The sequence below is a fragment of the Solenopsis invicta genome, chromosome 4 (genome assembly GCF_016802725.1).
Source record: "Solenopsis invicta isolate M01_SB chromosome 4, UNIL_Sinv_3.0, whole genome shotgun sequence".
In the NCBI taxonomy this organism is placed as follows: domain Eukaryota; kingdom Metazoa; phylum Arthropoda; class Insecta; order Hymenoptera; family Formicidae; genus Solenopsis; species Solenopsis invicta.
The window spans coordinates 15,933,683-15,947,949 of NC_052667.1; the positions used below are offsets into that span (position 1 = coordinate 15,933,683).

The window sequence follows — 14,267 nt, forward strand, 5'->3', positions numbered from 1 at the left end:
TCGAGGGTCGATAACCAAGCTGCTGGTCGCGAGCGAAGCGCTGTGGTCTCAGTGCCACCCCCATCTCAGAAGTATGCTGGGTATATGCCCATTTGTAAAAGGCGTTAAACTGTTATAAATTACTTTTATTGAAATAATTTTTTGATATAATAAATATTAAATTTCTAACAAATATATTTAAGTAAAACTCTCAAGATTTAGCAAAAATAAAATTAAGTGCAAAGGCTAATGGGGGCTTTCGTTTTGGGAGCGAGTGATAGCGGTTGGGAATATTTAGAGAGATTTGGTTTTGAGGCGAAGAGTGATTGCGGGAAGTGAAAGGAGAGTGTAGAGTGCGTGGGAGAAAAGGGAGAGGAGTGGAAAGGTAGAGTGAAGGGAGAGTGATCGAGTGGAGTGAATGAGAGAGAGAGAGAGAGTGCGTAGAGGAGTGAGCAGATTAAAGGAGGTTAGGAAGTGTGGTGAGTAAATGGAAGACGAGAGGAGGGCGGGGAAAGGAGAAGGAAGTGCGCGAGCGCGAGCGTCGAGCATAGAGGCGAAATAGGCGAGAGAGTTGACAAGCGGCAAGGACGTCGAGGCGCACACGCGCGGTCAGGGAGTAGGCAGCACAGAGAAAGGCGACTAGAGAAAGGAGAGAGCGGAAAGCGGTAAGACAGTTGCAAAAACAAAGAGAAGAACGGAAAAGAAGGATAAAGAGCGAGATAAGGGAGGATTTATTGAAAGGAAAGGTGATAGGGCTGAAGAGTGGAGGGAGGGTGCGCAGTGGGAGTACGTCTGGGGTATTGGAAATGTGGAAGAGAAAAAGAGACAAAGAAAGGAGGGGAGGAAGAAGAACAGAGAAAAGAGACGGACGCGAGGGAAGTTTTTTAGAGAAACAAAAAGACGGCGAGATCCCCGACGCAAGTAGCGGGAGGGGGGGGGAATGGAGATGATGGGAGCAATAAAAAGTTGGATGGAGGAGATGATGGGAAGATGGAAAGAATGAAGGAGAAGTTGGAGGGGAGGATGGAAAAAAAAATGAAGCGGATAATAGCGGAGTTGGAGGGACTGAAAAGGAGAGAGGAGAAGTGGAAGAAAGAGAGGGAGAAGATGGAGAAAAAAGTAAAAAAATTGGATAAAAAATGGGAGGAAAGAATGAGGATAGAAGAGGGAGGAGAGGGATTAAGGGAGCTACAACAAAAGGTAAACAACTTGGAGACGACTGGGGGATGAAGAGGTGGGTAGAAAAACAAAATAAGAGGTTGGAAAAAAGAATAAGGAAGATGGAGAAGAGATGAGGTGGGAGGGAAAGGATGGAAAGAAAGAGAAGGGTGGTGATTAAGGGATACAAAACGAAAGGAAAAGATGTGAAAAGTAAAGCGGAGGAGATATTAAAGTAAGTAGGAGCGGAGGTGAAAGTAGAAGAAGCGAGGGAGGTGAGAACAGGACAAGAAGAGCAGGGAGGGTTTGCAGTAGTGAGTCTCAGGACAAAAAGGGAGAAAAAGGAGGTAATAAAAAGGAAGGGCAGGCTGAGGGGGGATAGGGAATGGATAGAGGATGATTTAACGTGGAGGGAAAGGCAGGTGAGATAGAGGATTAGAGAGATGGCAAAGGAAGAGAAAAGAAAAGGGGCAAAAATATGGGTTGGAAAAAGTAAGGTGTTGATTAACAGGATACGGTGATATTAGGATAAGGAGAAGGAAGGGCTGAAGGATAAAGAGAGGAAGAAGATGGGTAGCTAAAGGGGAAACGAAAAGGGAAGCAGGGAAAGGGGAGAGAAAAGGTTAGAGGGGGAGGAGATGGGGGCAAAGAAGGGGAGGGTGGGGAAAGAAATTACAAGAAGCAGGGATGTGCAAAAGGGCAAGGAGAAAAGCAAAGAGGTGAAGATAGATTCCTGGAACGTGGCAGAGCTAAGAAATAAGAATAGAAATTTTTGAAGGGGGATAAAGGACTGGGACGTGGTGGTGATGTTGGAGACGTGGGTGGAAAAAAACGGGTGGAAGAGAAAAAGGGAAAGGATGACGAAAGGGTTCAGGTGGGAGATGCAGATGGCAAAATGAAAGAATAGGAAAGGGAGAGCGATAGGAGGAATGGAAATAGGGATGAGAAATGGAATAGAAGTGGTAGAGGAAGGAAAAAAAAGGGAAGTAGAGGGAATAATAAAAAAGGTGATTAAAATTAGAGAGGAAAGCTTTATTGGGGTGTACGTAAATGGAGATATAAGAGAGAAATGTGAGGGAATTAGAGGGTGAAAGTGAGTAGAGGGTAAAAGATCAGGGATTACAACAATAGTGGAAGGGGAGGACCCTTTTAATGCGAGGACAGGGGAGAAAGGAGGCCGATGAGATGGGGGGATAAAAAAAGAGGAAGAGGCAGGAAGGAGGTCGAAGGATAAAAAAGTAAAACGGGAGGGCAGGTATTTATTGGAGGCGTTGGAGGAAGTAGGATGGTGCATCTTTAATGGGGGAGGGAAAAGGAATGAGGAAGGAGAGTGGACATACGCAGGGGAGAGAAGAGAGTCAGTGCTGGATTACGTGATTAAGGATAAAAAAGTTTGGGAGAAGATGAGTAAGATAAGAGTGAAGGAAAGAATAGACTCGGATTACTTTCCGGTGGTGGTGTGGATCATAGGAGGGGAGGGTAGAGTAAGGAGAAAAGAGAGAGGGGGAGGGGCAAAGTGGGTGTAGTCAAGGGGAAGACAGTTTTTAGAGAAATGTTAGAAAGGAAGTGAGAGGAGAGGGAGGAAGATGGGAGAGTGGGATGGAAGGAAGTGAGGGAGGATATACTGGAGGTCATGAAGGAAGAGCAGAGAAGGGAGGGAATGAGGGGAAGTAGGGATGGTGAGATGAGGAGTGTAGAGAAAGAGGAGGGTGAGGAGAGAATGGAGGAAGATGGGAGGTGGAAGGAAAAGGTATAAGGAAGTCAAAAGGGAATACAGTAAAAAGTGTGAGGAAAAAAAAAGAATGAAAAGTGGGTGAAGAAAGCAAGACAGGCGAAGACAGAGAGACAGGTTTGGGAAGTAGTAAGAAGGGAAAGAAAAGAAAGAGGTGGAGTCAATGGAAAAATAAAAGAGGAGGAGTGGCTGGAATATTTTAAGGAGATATTAGGAGGAATAGAAGAAAAAGTAGTAAGGAGGATAAGAGGGGATAGAAGTGGAGATGAAGAGGTAAATATTAAAAGAGGAGGTGAGATAGAAGAGAGGAGGAATGGATAGAGGAATGAAGCGAGGGGATAGTGGTGCCAATTAGGAGAAAAAGGGGGAAGGGAAAAAAGTCGAGGAGTATAAAGGGGTCACATTAATGCCGACTCTGTACAAGGTGTACACGATGATTTTAGGAGAGAAATTGGGAAAAGAAGTAGAGGATGAAGGAAGGATCAGAATCAGGCGGGATTCAGGAAGGGGATGGGGACGATTGACAACATCTATGTATTAAACTACCTAGTAAACGGGCAAATAGTCAAAGAAAAAGGCAAACTGGTAACATTTTTTTGTGGACTTGAGGGCGGCTTTTGATGCAGTGAATAGGTAAGTATTATGGAAAGTAATGAGGGAGAGAGGGTTGAGGGAGGGACTAGTTAAAAGGTGTGAGAATCTGTTAAGGGAAACAAGAAATAGGGTAAGGGTGGGAGAGGGTCTGAGTGAGGTGTTTTGGACAAGGAAGGGGATGAAACAGGGATGCCCGTTAAGCTCAGGACTTTTTAATTTGTTAACGGCAGATTTAGAGGAGTATATGAAGAGGGGAGGGTGGAAAGGGATGGGATTGGGGGGAAAAGGTTTATATCTTTGCGTATGCAGATGACATAGTGCTGGCGGAGGAAAAGGACGGGATGAGAGCGATGATGAGCAGACTGAAAAGATATATAAAGGAAAAGAGGTTGGAAGTGAATGAGAAAAAATCGATGGTAAAGAGGTTTGGGAAGGAGGCGGAAGGAAAAGGAAGGTAAAATAGAGATGGGAGGGTAAAGAAGTGGAGGAAGTGAATAGATTTAAATACCTGGGTTATGTTTTTCAAAGGAATAGGAAGCAAGAAGAATAGATAAGGGACAAAGTAAAAAGGGGGATGATGGCAATGGGACAGGTTTAAGGAATAGGGACAAAGAAGTTTGAGAAGAATTGGGGAAAGAAAATCTGACTATTTGACGCGCTGATATGGACTGTGTTGGCGTACGGGGTGGAGGTGTGGAGATAGAAGGAAAGAGAGAAATGGAAAGAATGCAAGAGAGATATTTAAGATGGATGATGGGGATGAGCTGGAGGACACCGGACTACATGATTAGGAAGGAACTGCAAAGGAACAAATTGACGAAAATGGCGGGGAGAAGGGCGTGGGGTTAGGAGAGATTAGCGGAGGGTAGAGGTAGTGAGTTGGCGAGGAGGTGTTAGGAGAAGATAAGGGAGAGGACAAAAAGGGGAGGAAGGTTATCGGTGTGGGAGAGAGAAAGACAAAAGTTTTTTGAGGAGAAAGAAAAGGAGTTAAAGAAAGTGGAAAGGGAAAGGGAGAAAGGAGGATTCAATTTTGGGAATTTGGAAGAGGGAGACAGGAAAAAGCAGAAGGAAGAGAGGTGGGAGAAGAAAAGAGGCTCGAAGTATAATAAGTGGTATAAGAGGGTGAAGGGGGAGGGGGTTCCGGAATATTTGAAGAAAGGATGGTCAGAGATTAGATGGGAAAGAATTGCGAAGTATAGGCTGGGGTGAAAGGGTTAGGGAAGGGTTGTACTGGACGGGAGAGGAGGAGAGGTTATGTAAAATGTGTAGGACGGAGGAGGAAACATGGAAACACGTGTAGGAGAATTGTGGGAAACGGGGAACGGGGAGAGAATAGGAGAAAAAGGTGGAGGAAGTTTTAAGGGAAGGCGGGAAGGGGAAGGAGTGGATAAAAAAATTAGAGAGGGCGGAAAGACAAACGGAGAAAAATTGGGTGGAGAGGAGGAGGAGAGAGAGTGTTCGGAAGAGTGAAAGAGAGGGAGAGAGAGCGTAAGAACGAGTGTGTGTAGATGTGTATGTGTATGTGTATGAGGATGTGAGAGGATGAGAGAGTAAATGACTGATTGAGCCTTGAAGTATGTAAATATGTAAATAAAATAGAGTAAGAGAAGAAAAATAAGTGGATGGCTTGCGACAAAAGCGGAAGTCCCGGGTTTGTGTGCGCATGTGTGCGCGTGTGTGCGTGTATGCGTGTATGCGTGCGTGCGTGCGTGCGTGCGTGTGTGTGTGTGTGTGTGTGTGTGTGTGTGTGTGTGTGTGTAGGAATAGCGTATTAATATGTAGTTAGGATAAGTTAGTTGTAAGATAGTGAATAAAATTAGGTTAAGTTATCTTTATATGTACATTAAGAAGACCCCAAGGGGAACAATAAAGATTTATCTATCTATCTATCTACAAAGGCTAATGAGCTGAGTCACTTAGAAGTAACATTGTTAGAAACACCATATTATAGTGAAGCAGAATTTTAATTGTGTCTCATAGATTAAACATGTTTCAAATAGTTGCGTATATATTGCTTTACTGGTCCTCGTCTGTATTTTGGGGGTTATCAAACCATCTCCTTTGACAATATACACAGTGGAAAATTAGCACTTTGGGTTCGATAAACTGTGAGTGACTCTTTGGCATACCGGATCGACGATGACCAGATAATTCAATTGAATTTTGTTACTTAAACTTATTAATACGTTAATGATGACCTCATAGTAAAATCAAAACGCTCAAACTTTTATTGAATAAACAAAGAATTTTTATCTATGTCTGATTTATCTGTTTTGCGCATTATTAACCGCGCCGACTCTCATTAGCCTTTGTACTTAATTTGATTTTTGTTGAATTTTCTAATAATGTATTACGTGTGTTTCTTATAATAATTGCAATAATATAGTAGGGTCAGTTAAATAAAAACAAGACAGACTGTATAAGGGGTGTTAGGAAATGCAATTCATGCACAAATGTCTGCTGTGTATGGCAAACACAGTATGTCACGTGCGCGTATGTTTGTATGGAATAAACGATTTTCTCGAATTTATTTATTCCACGGAAACACATGCGCACGTGACATACTGTGTTTGCCATACACAGCAGACATTTGGGCATAAATTATATTTTCTGACAGCTTTTCCGCAGTCAAAAACCGCACTACACCTCGCTGTTCTTCTTTCCTGGCCTCCATAATAATATCGGACAAACACATGACGCGCTGATCTCACTTCGAGTATGTCTAACAAACAAATGACACGGCGGTGAACATTTACGCTGTCCTCCCTTAATTCCCAATAAAAGACACGTCTATAAATACACCAAAAAAGATTACCAACTTCCGCGCCATGCTCGTTATACAGTCTGTCTCGTTTTTATTTGACTGACCCTAATATAATTATAGTATTTTAAATGGCATTCCACAATAGCTTTCCACATCACTCATAAGGTACTAGTTATTATACAGGGTACTAGTTTGATGCAATATTTTATTGTTGATTATTTGTAAAGTGGTTTCTCCAGTAGGTCTATTTTATTAAAAAATAAAGATAGAGGTCTAAAAATTATGAAAACATTTAAATTTATTATAAATAATAATGTAAAAAATTACAAATTTTTAATTTAATTTTATCAAATATCAAGAAAAGAGCACGTGAAAATGTAAGAATAAAAGTAAGAGCGGCAAATACGAGTCAAGCGCGATAGATGGTGCGCAAATAAAATAATGGATTTCATAAGAATTTAATAATAAATATTGCTAAGGTTTTAGCTCTCGTTTTGAGCCATCCTCAATTGGTTCAAATGTGTACAAGCTTACATTGTAAATGAGAAGAGCTCAAAAGCGTTAAGTGACATTTCAGTAAGGGGGTGGGGGGAAAGAGACGTACCTCAAAAACAGACGTAGTCAAAATTTTTAAACAATTGATGCTCAGCGGAAACAGAAATTGCAGCACCAAAAAGCACTCCAAGTAAAACTTACAATAAAACATCACAGGTAGAAATAGGTACTGTCAAAATCCAAAGATTTAAAATAAAACGTTGCGAACTCAGTTATAATACGGACCGTACAGTATGGTGGTCAGAGAGGCACTAAACCAGTAAACAGATGCTTTGAGTCAGCTCCGATATAATGTAATATAAATAAGCACAAAACAAACACGTAAAAAAACCAAAACACATTATAGATTATTGACGATCAACAAGTAAGCGTAGTGTAGACATTCAGTATCAGACTAAGTTAAGACCATTTAATTGTTGATTAATGTGTAACATCTCTGAGATGAATCATTTGTGAAAAAACCTCTCATGATCAAGTATCTGAACGCCGTCCCAATCAAACTCATGCCCCGATTGAATTCTATGATTGGTAATAACAGAATTGGTACAGATACCTTTACGGTTATGATTTCGATGTTCAGATATACGTGTTTTTAACTGTCTACCAGTTTGTCCGACGTAAGACGCATCGCATTCGCGGCAAGACACTTTATAAATTATATTTTTACGAGAAAAGGTTGGAAGAAAATCTTTCTGAACTTTAAGAAATTTACTGAGTTTATTCATACTGTAAAAGGCAGTTTTAATATTCGAGTTTCTAAAAATATTATTAAATTGGTCAGAGATTAACCCTTAAACACACCAATCCTGTAAAATACGGAAACACATTTTCGGGTTTGGGAAACTTTTTCAACTTTGAGAAGCTATAACTTTGATTACAATCAATATTTTTCTACAATTTTTTTTTAAATAAAAGTTCAGAATTTCAGGAGTGCGACTGCACAATTGGCATTGCCGCAAAATATTTTATTGTAAAGTTATAAAGGAAAAATCATTAAGCAAAAATGAGAAATTGATCAAAAATCCACTTTTTCTTCAAAAAATCATATTTCCGCAACAAAAAACTTTTAAGGACTTTCAAATACGGCGTTTTAAAGCTAAAGAGTCACATTTTCAAAATAAAATTTGGCAAAATTATTCCTTTTAAAAAATATAATTATGTAACATGGAGAATATGAGGTATTTTTGGGCATCTAAAAATCTACTTTAAAAAAAATCATATCTTTGCAACAAAAAACGTTTAAAAACTTTACAATACGGCGTTTTAAAGTTAAAGATTCATACTTTTAAAAAAAATTATATCATTGTGATTTCTATTAAAAAATGTACTTATGTAACAAAGCAAATATGAGGTATTTCTTATGAAATCGTGTCTAAAATTGAAAATTGATAAATTTCGGAAAAACTTTTTTTTCTACAGCATTTTATAGTATTCCAACTTTAAACAGAGTATATGCGAGTAATATCCGCAAACCGACTTGTTCGAACGTATTTTGTCCAGCTCTTTTATGTAAAATAGTCACAGAAAAAGTTTTACTTACACACTATATGGGTCGCATTGACCCTAGCAAAACTTTGCTGCTGTGCCGTTCGAATTCTAGTTGACCAAAAAAGTTGATCAATTATATCAATTGAAAGAGGAGATTTCAAACTTTTTTTACGTCTTGGTCCGAACCTCCTATTTCATTCCGTCTTCACACAGGAAGCGTTTGAAACTTCATATAGAATCTCTCAGACCCACTTACGTGTTTAAGGGTTAAAGGAACGTAAGGCACGGTAAACCATGTAATTTTTCTTCTACGTCTAAAATGGTTTTGACATGCTTTTTGGATTTCTTAGCAAAGAGACATCTCGGTCGAACCCGAATAGTGAATAAAGATGAAATCCAAGGGATAATCTTAGATTGTCTAAAAAAATATTGACTATGAGTTCCAAGTTCTTCTCGTGAAATTTTGGATGGAACAAAAGAAAGGCGCAATCAACGATGGCCATAATAACACCACGCTTCTGTGAGACAGGGTGCGAAAAGTTATAGTTTAATGCATTTAGAAGATAATTACACTCTCGACGTGACTTCTTTTTTTACTAACATTCCCACTGATTTAGCCATTAACAGCCTTTACAACAGATGAGAATATATTTCAAATCATTGTAAGATTCCGAGAGATAAATTTCTAAATACTGCCCGCTTTGTTCTCAAACCTACTTTCATTACTTTTTCCACAAACGACTTATCTCAGAGATAAGTCGTTTGTGAAAAAAGTAATGAAAGTAGGTACACATTAATCAACAATTAAATGGTCTTAACTTACAGTCTGACACTGAATGTCTACATCAGGCTTACTTGTTGATCGTCAATAATCTATAATGTGTTTTGGTTTTTTCACGTGTTTGTTTTGTGCTTATTTATATTACATTATATCGGAGATGACTTGAAGTATTTGTTTACTGGTTTAGTACCTCTCTGACCACTGTACTGTACGGTCCGTATTATAACCGAGTTCGCAACGTTTCATTTTAAATCTCTGGATTTTAATAGTACACAAGCGGTTATTAATGCCTTCGCTAAAGAAGTTAGGCGCATTCCAGATATATGCACCGCACCTAGATGTTTATCACGCATGATTGTTAAATCTGATCAATCTGGCAAATCAGATAACAATTATGTGTGATGAACACCTAGATGCATGTATCTGGAACGCGCCTAACTTCCTTAGGGTAGGCATTAATGATCGCTTGTGTACTTATTTGTACCTGCAATATTTTATTGTAATAAGTTTCACTTGGAGAGCTTTTTAATGTTGCAACTTTTATTTCCGTTGAGCATCAACTGTTTAAAAATTTTGACTACATCTGTTTTTGAGGTGAGTCTCTCCCCCCACCCCTACTCTTCTGAAGCGTCATTTAACTCTTTCGGGCTCTTCTCATTTACAGTGTGAGCTTGTACAGTTGTAAGCTAAAAGGTTGCAACACATTTTCTTCGATGGTTTTTGGAATGTAGATTTGCTCATCGAACGGCGAACGTAATTGGTTCTTACCTGTGGATCCAACCAATTACGTTCGCCGATCGATGAGCAAGTCTACGTTTCAAAAACCATCAATGAAAATGTGTTGCAATCTTTTAGCTCACGACTGTACACATTTTCGAGCCAAATAACTCGTAATGTATGTCACTTCTTGACAAGGAAACCCTCAACTTCACTACAGATGGAACATAATCTAACCTACTTTCTGATGTATTTGCGCTGAAAATAGCTCAAAACTAGAGCCGAAACGTTCGCGATATTTATTATTAAATTTTTATAAAATCCATGTGATTGTCATTATCTTTCTTTGCGCACCGTTTACCGCGCCTGACTTGTATTTGTCGCTCTTACTTTTATTCTTAACTTTATTAATTTTAAATTTAATTTTTAACTTTTTGATTTTAACAAACTTTAATTTATTAACTTTCTTTCTAACAAAGAACATGTCACGGGTGTTCGGCGCCGATTTGATTCTTCTTGAAATATGTTGTTAAACACAAAAATCTAAGAGATTCGTATTTTTTTATATCGACGAAATCTCATGTTTAGAGGGGAAAACATCCCTTTGAAAAAAAAAAAAGTATTTCTTTTTCAGGGCAAATATCATCGAAAGTAGAAGACAGAAAAAAAATTTTTTTACAAAGGTTGTACGATTTAATGAGTACTTTAAAGTTGTAAAGAAAAAATTTTTTTGTTTTGTTTAACAAAATACCTTCATCACCCAAAATTTTTTTCAAATTTTTCAATTATTATACATGGTTATTATATATGGTTGAATTTGAAAAAAAATAACATTTAATTTAGCTGAAGAAAAATCTTTAACTAAGAGTTTGATATAAAATCGTTTTAATTAAATTAGTAGTAAACTATACGGGAAAGAAAGAGAGAGTAGCAATAATAAAAGACAGACAGAGAGAGAAAGAGAGAGTGATACAAGAGTAAGGCCCGATTTTTCATTATCCGGTTAACTTGTGGTTAAACTTAACCTGATGTTTTATCCAATGAGCTTCACTCATGATGATGCCATAGGTGAAGCTCATTGAAACATCAGGTTAAGTTTAACTACAAGTTAACCAGATAATGAAAAACTGGGCCTAAGAGTGGTTTTCCCTTCCCCACGTGATGTTATCCCCTGTACTCTTAAGTCCCCCCAAGCCCTTGCCCTGTGATGTCCCATGCACACATACATTCACTAACACATACTTATCTAGAAATGGCACTATATAACTACTCAGACCTAATTTTTTTTTTATATATGATTTTAAAATATTAATCAAAGTTTACAACTTTATTCTTACATTTATTATATACAAAAAAAATTAATTGCACAAATACTTAAAAATAAAAATAATTTGTTTCCGAAATATTTAACTGTTTTGGCCTCTTTGGTTTTTGTAGGGAAAATTCACAGATATTTCGATAATAGATATATTGAGTTCTCTAAATATAAAAGTAAATTATGATATAATTAATATAAATATGTTAAATAAATCATATAATGATATTAATATAAGGTACTTGAGCCGAATAAGGTCCAGTATTAAATAAGGCCCACTTTTAAATTTACCATTTAAAAACTTACTTTATATTTGAAATATATGCTTAAAAGATATATCATAGGAAGTAGATAAAAACTAAATAGGAAATTAATACCGCTGGCAACACATTTATTCAGTGCAACGAAAGCTTGTAAAAAAATGGATAAATCAGTTGTTTTTATAAAAATGTGTTGTAAATTTAATAAGTATACATTATTTTATAGTTTATTACAACATATTATAATATTATTCAACTTTCTAACTATAAGAAAAAACAAATATGTATATCAATTTTTTGGAATAAATATACTTTTTTATAAATAATGTATTAATAAATAAGGCCCATTTGTACATTAATTGTTATAGCCATTGTCATTTGTTTATTATGTATGTGGCTTGCAACAGAAAATAACGATTTTCAATGATACTAACTTTCCATAAGCTAAAATTGCACTAAAATAGCCAGAATTTCTTATAGTTAAAATATTAATTATAGACAAAATTAAAAATAATTGTGATGTTTTACTAGTATAATAAATCTTCAAGGATTTCGTGTTTGTGATTAACAATCATTTTAACAGTGAGTTGGAAAATAATATTTAATTCCTTTGTTATTTTTAATTTATTTTTAATTCGGGTCTTATTAAAAGCACAAAAATTTAATAAGGCCCAATGTCAGAGTTTAAAAACATTTTTTTTTGTTTACTTAAAAATGTCTTATATAAAACATAATTTTATTTTGGCGAGTGGTTGAAATAAACATTTTATTCTCATTTAGTTTATTTCAATATCTTTGTAAATAGAATTTATAAAAAATAAAATATGTTAGGTGGGCCTTATTCGGCTTGGGTATCTTACGATTAAATACGTACAGCCATTGACACTAAATTCGATGACTTGTGTAATTTTTCGACACATTGTATACTTTGCACCATCTTTAAGATTTGAGCAATCTATCTTCATAGAATCTGGAGGCTTAAGTTCGGCACATTGGCTATTATTGCGACTGTTGCACTGATAACATTGCATAGCATTGACACCTGTAAAATATAATTAATTTATTTGTATTTTTCTTGTGTTTTCAATATAAACATGTAAACACGCATTTACATACGTAAACTTGCGCAACATTTAAATATATATTTACATTGTTTATTAAGGTTAAAAGACGGATGTTACAAAAGCCTGTATTTCTCGAGGAAATTAAAACGGATATAATCCGAAGCGATAAATTTAATAGTGCTACTTAACCTTTAAACACATAAGTGGGTCTGAGAGACCCCATATGAAGTTTCAAACGCTTGCTGTGTGAAGACGGAATAAGATAGAAGGTTCGAACCAAGATGTAAAAAAGTTTGAAATCTCTTCTTTCGATTGATATGGTCAATTAAAATTTGAACGGCACGGTAGCAAATATTTGTTAGGTCTGTGGAACTACCATTGTGTGTGAGTGGAACTTTTTTATGTATAATCTTATGTAAAACAACTAGATAAAACACGTGCGAATAGGTTTGTTCGCGTACGTTAAAATTAAAATGTTTAAAGTTTAAATATTATATAGCTGAAAACAAAATTTGTTCTATGAGGGTCGGCAAAAGCTATTTGTGTGCACATAAAATTTATTAGCATGACATGATAATAAAAGATATACATTAGATGCTTGTTAACGTAATTTTACAACATAATTTTTACAATAAAACTATCTGTATATGTTTCGAACAAGACACAAGGCCTGTTATATTTACAACGTACGATCAAAATATCCATAACAAACTTGTAATTCTGTTTCGATCTAATTGTAAATTTCTTGTGACAAACTCTCTTTTAATTTCTATTCATATCATTTAACTAATTCTCGTTCTTACAAGGAAAGGTCTCGAGGTGTCCCCATTCAATTTTGACGAGTCTTTCATAAGTTGTAGTACAGATAAAAATAAGAGACACGACCATTTTTTATACGTGCCCGTTTTCACTTTTAGGGGGTAAAACACTCCTTTAAAGGAAATCGGTTTTTTTCTTTTGAAGCGTATATCGTCGAAACTATAAGAAGTAGAGAAAAATATTGTAATTGAAAGTTAAATAGTTTGAAAAGTACTTTATAACAGCAATAAAATAAAATTTAAAAAAAATTTTACATCTTCCTCCACCACTTAACTACTTTTTTCAAAATTTTTATTTCTTTTATAAGCAAAATAAAGCTTATTTTATTACAAATTTAATGATATATGAAAACGTTATGTTGCGATATTTCCATTTTCCAAAAATAATTAAAAAGCACTCCATAACGCATGGTACTCGCACCCATCTGTGCAGTATGGAAGTGTCCCCCTTTGATTTTGACTTTAATATGTTGTAGAACAGATCAAAATAAAGGACACGTATTTTTTTATACGTGCCCAATCTTACTTTTTGGGGGGGGGGGTGAAACATCCCTTAGAAGAAAATTAGTTTTTTTTACTTTCAAAGCGTATGTCGTCAAAATTATAAGAGACAGAAAAAAACATTTTAATTAAAAGATTTTGCTTATAAAAAGAAATAAAGATAAATGGTGGGAAAAAGTATAAAAAAATTTTTTTTTATATTTTTTTCTATTTCTTATAGTTTCAACAATATAAGCTTTAAAAGAAAAAAAACCAATTTCCTTCAAAAGAGTGTTTCACAACCTAAAAGTAAAAACGGACAGGTAAAAAAAAGTACTGTTCCTTATTTTTATCTGTATTACAATGTATTAAAGGCTCGTTAAAATCGGAGGGGGACACCTCGCGACCTTTCCTTGTTAGATCATACCCACCAAACACAGTTATATAATAACAATGTTGATGCAATAAACTTAAAGGTAACCGCGATATAGCGTATGCATTACATGTAACGTCCATGTTAGTTGTAACTTCTCACTCATAGAACATAGTTACATTATATCAA

General features: G+C 36.1%; 1 protein-coding gene across 3 annotated transcripts in view; it reads right to left on the reverse strand.

Annotated features, from left to right (window-relative positions):
- LOC113004637 overlaps positions 1-14,267 on the reverse strand; it is a 124,306-nt gene that overhangs the window by 35,116 nt on the left and 74,923 nt on the right. For all 3 annotated transcript variants that reach the window (XM_026138594.2, XM_026138593.2, XM_026138595.2), the window contains exon 3: positions 12,218-12,385. In XM_026138594.2, the coding sequence (XP_025994379.1) occupies positions 12,218-12,385 (168 nt within the window). The remainder of the gene's footprint in view (positions 1-12,217; positions 12,386-14,267) is intronic.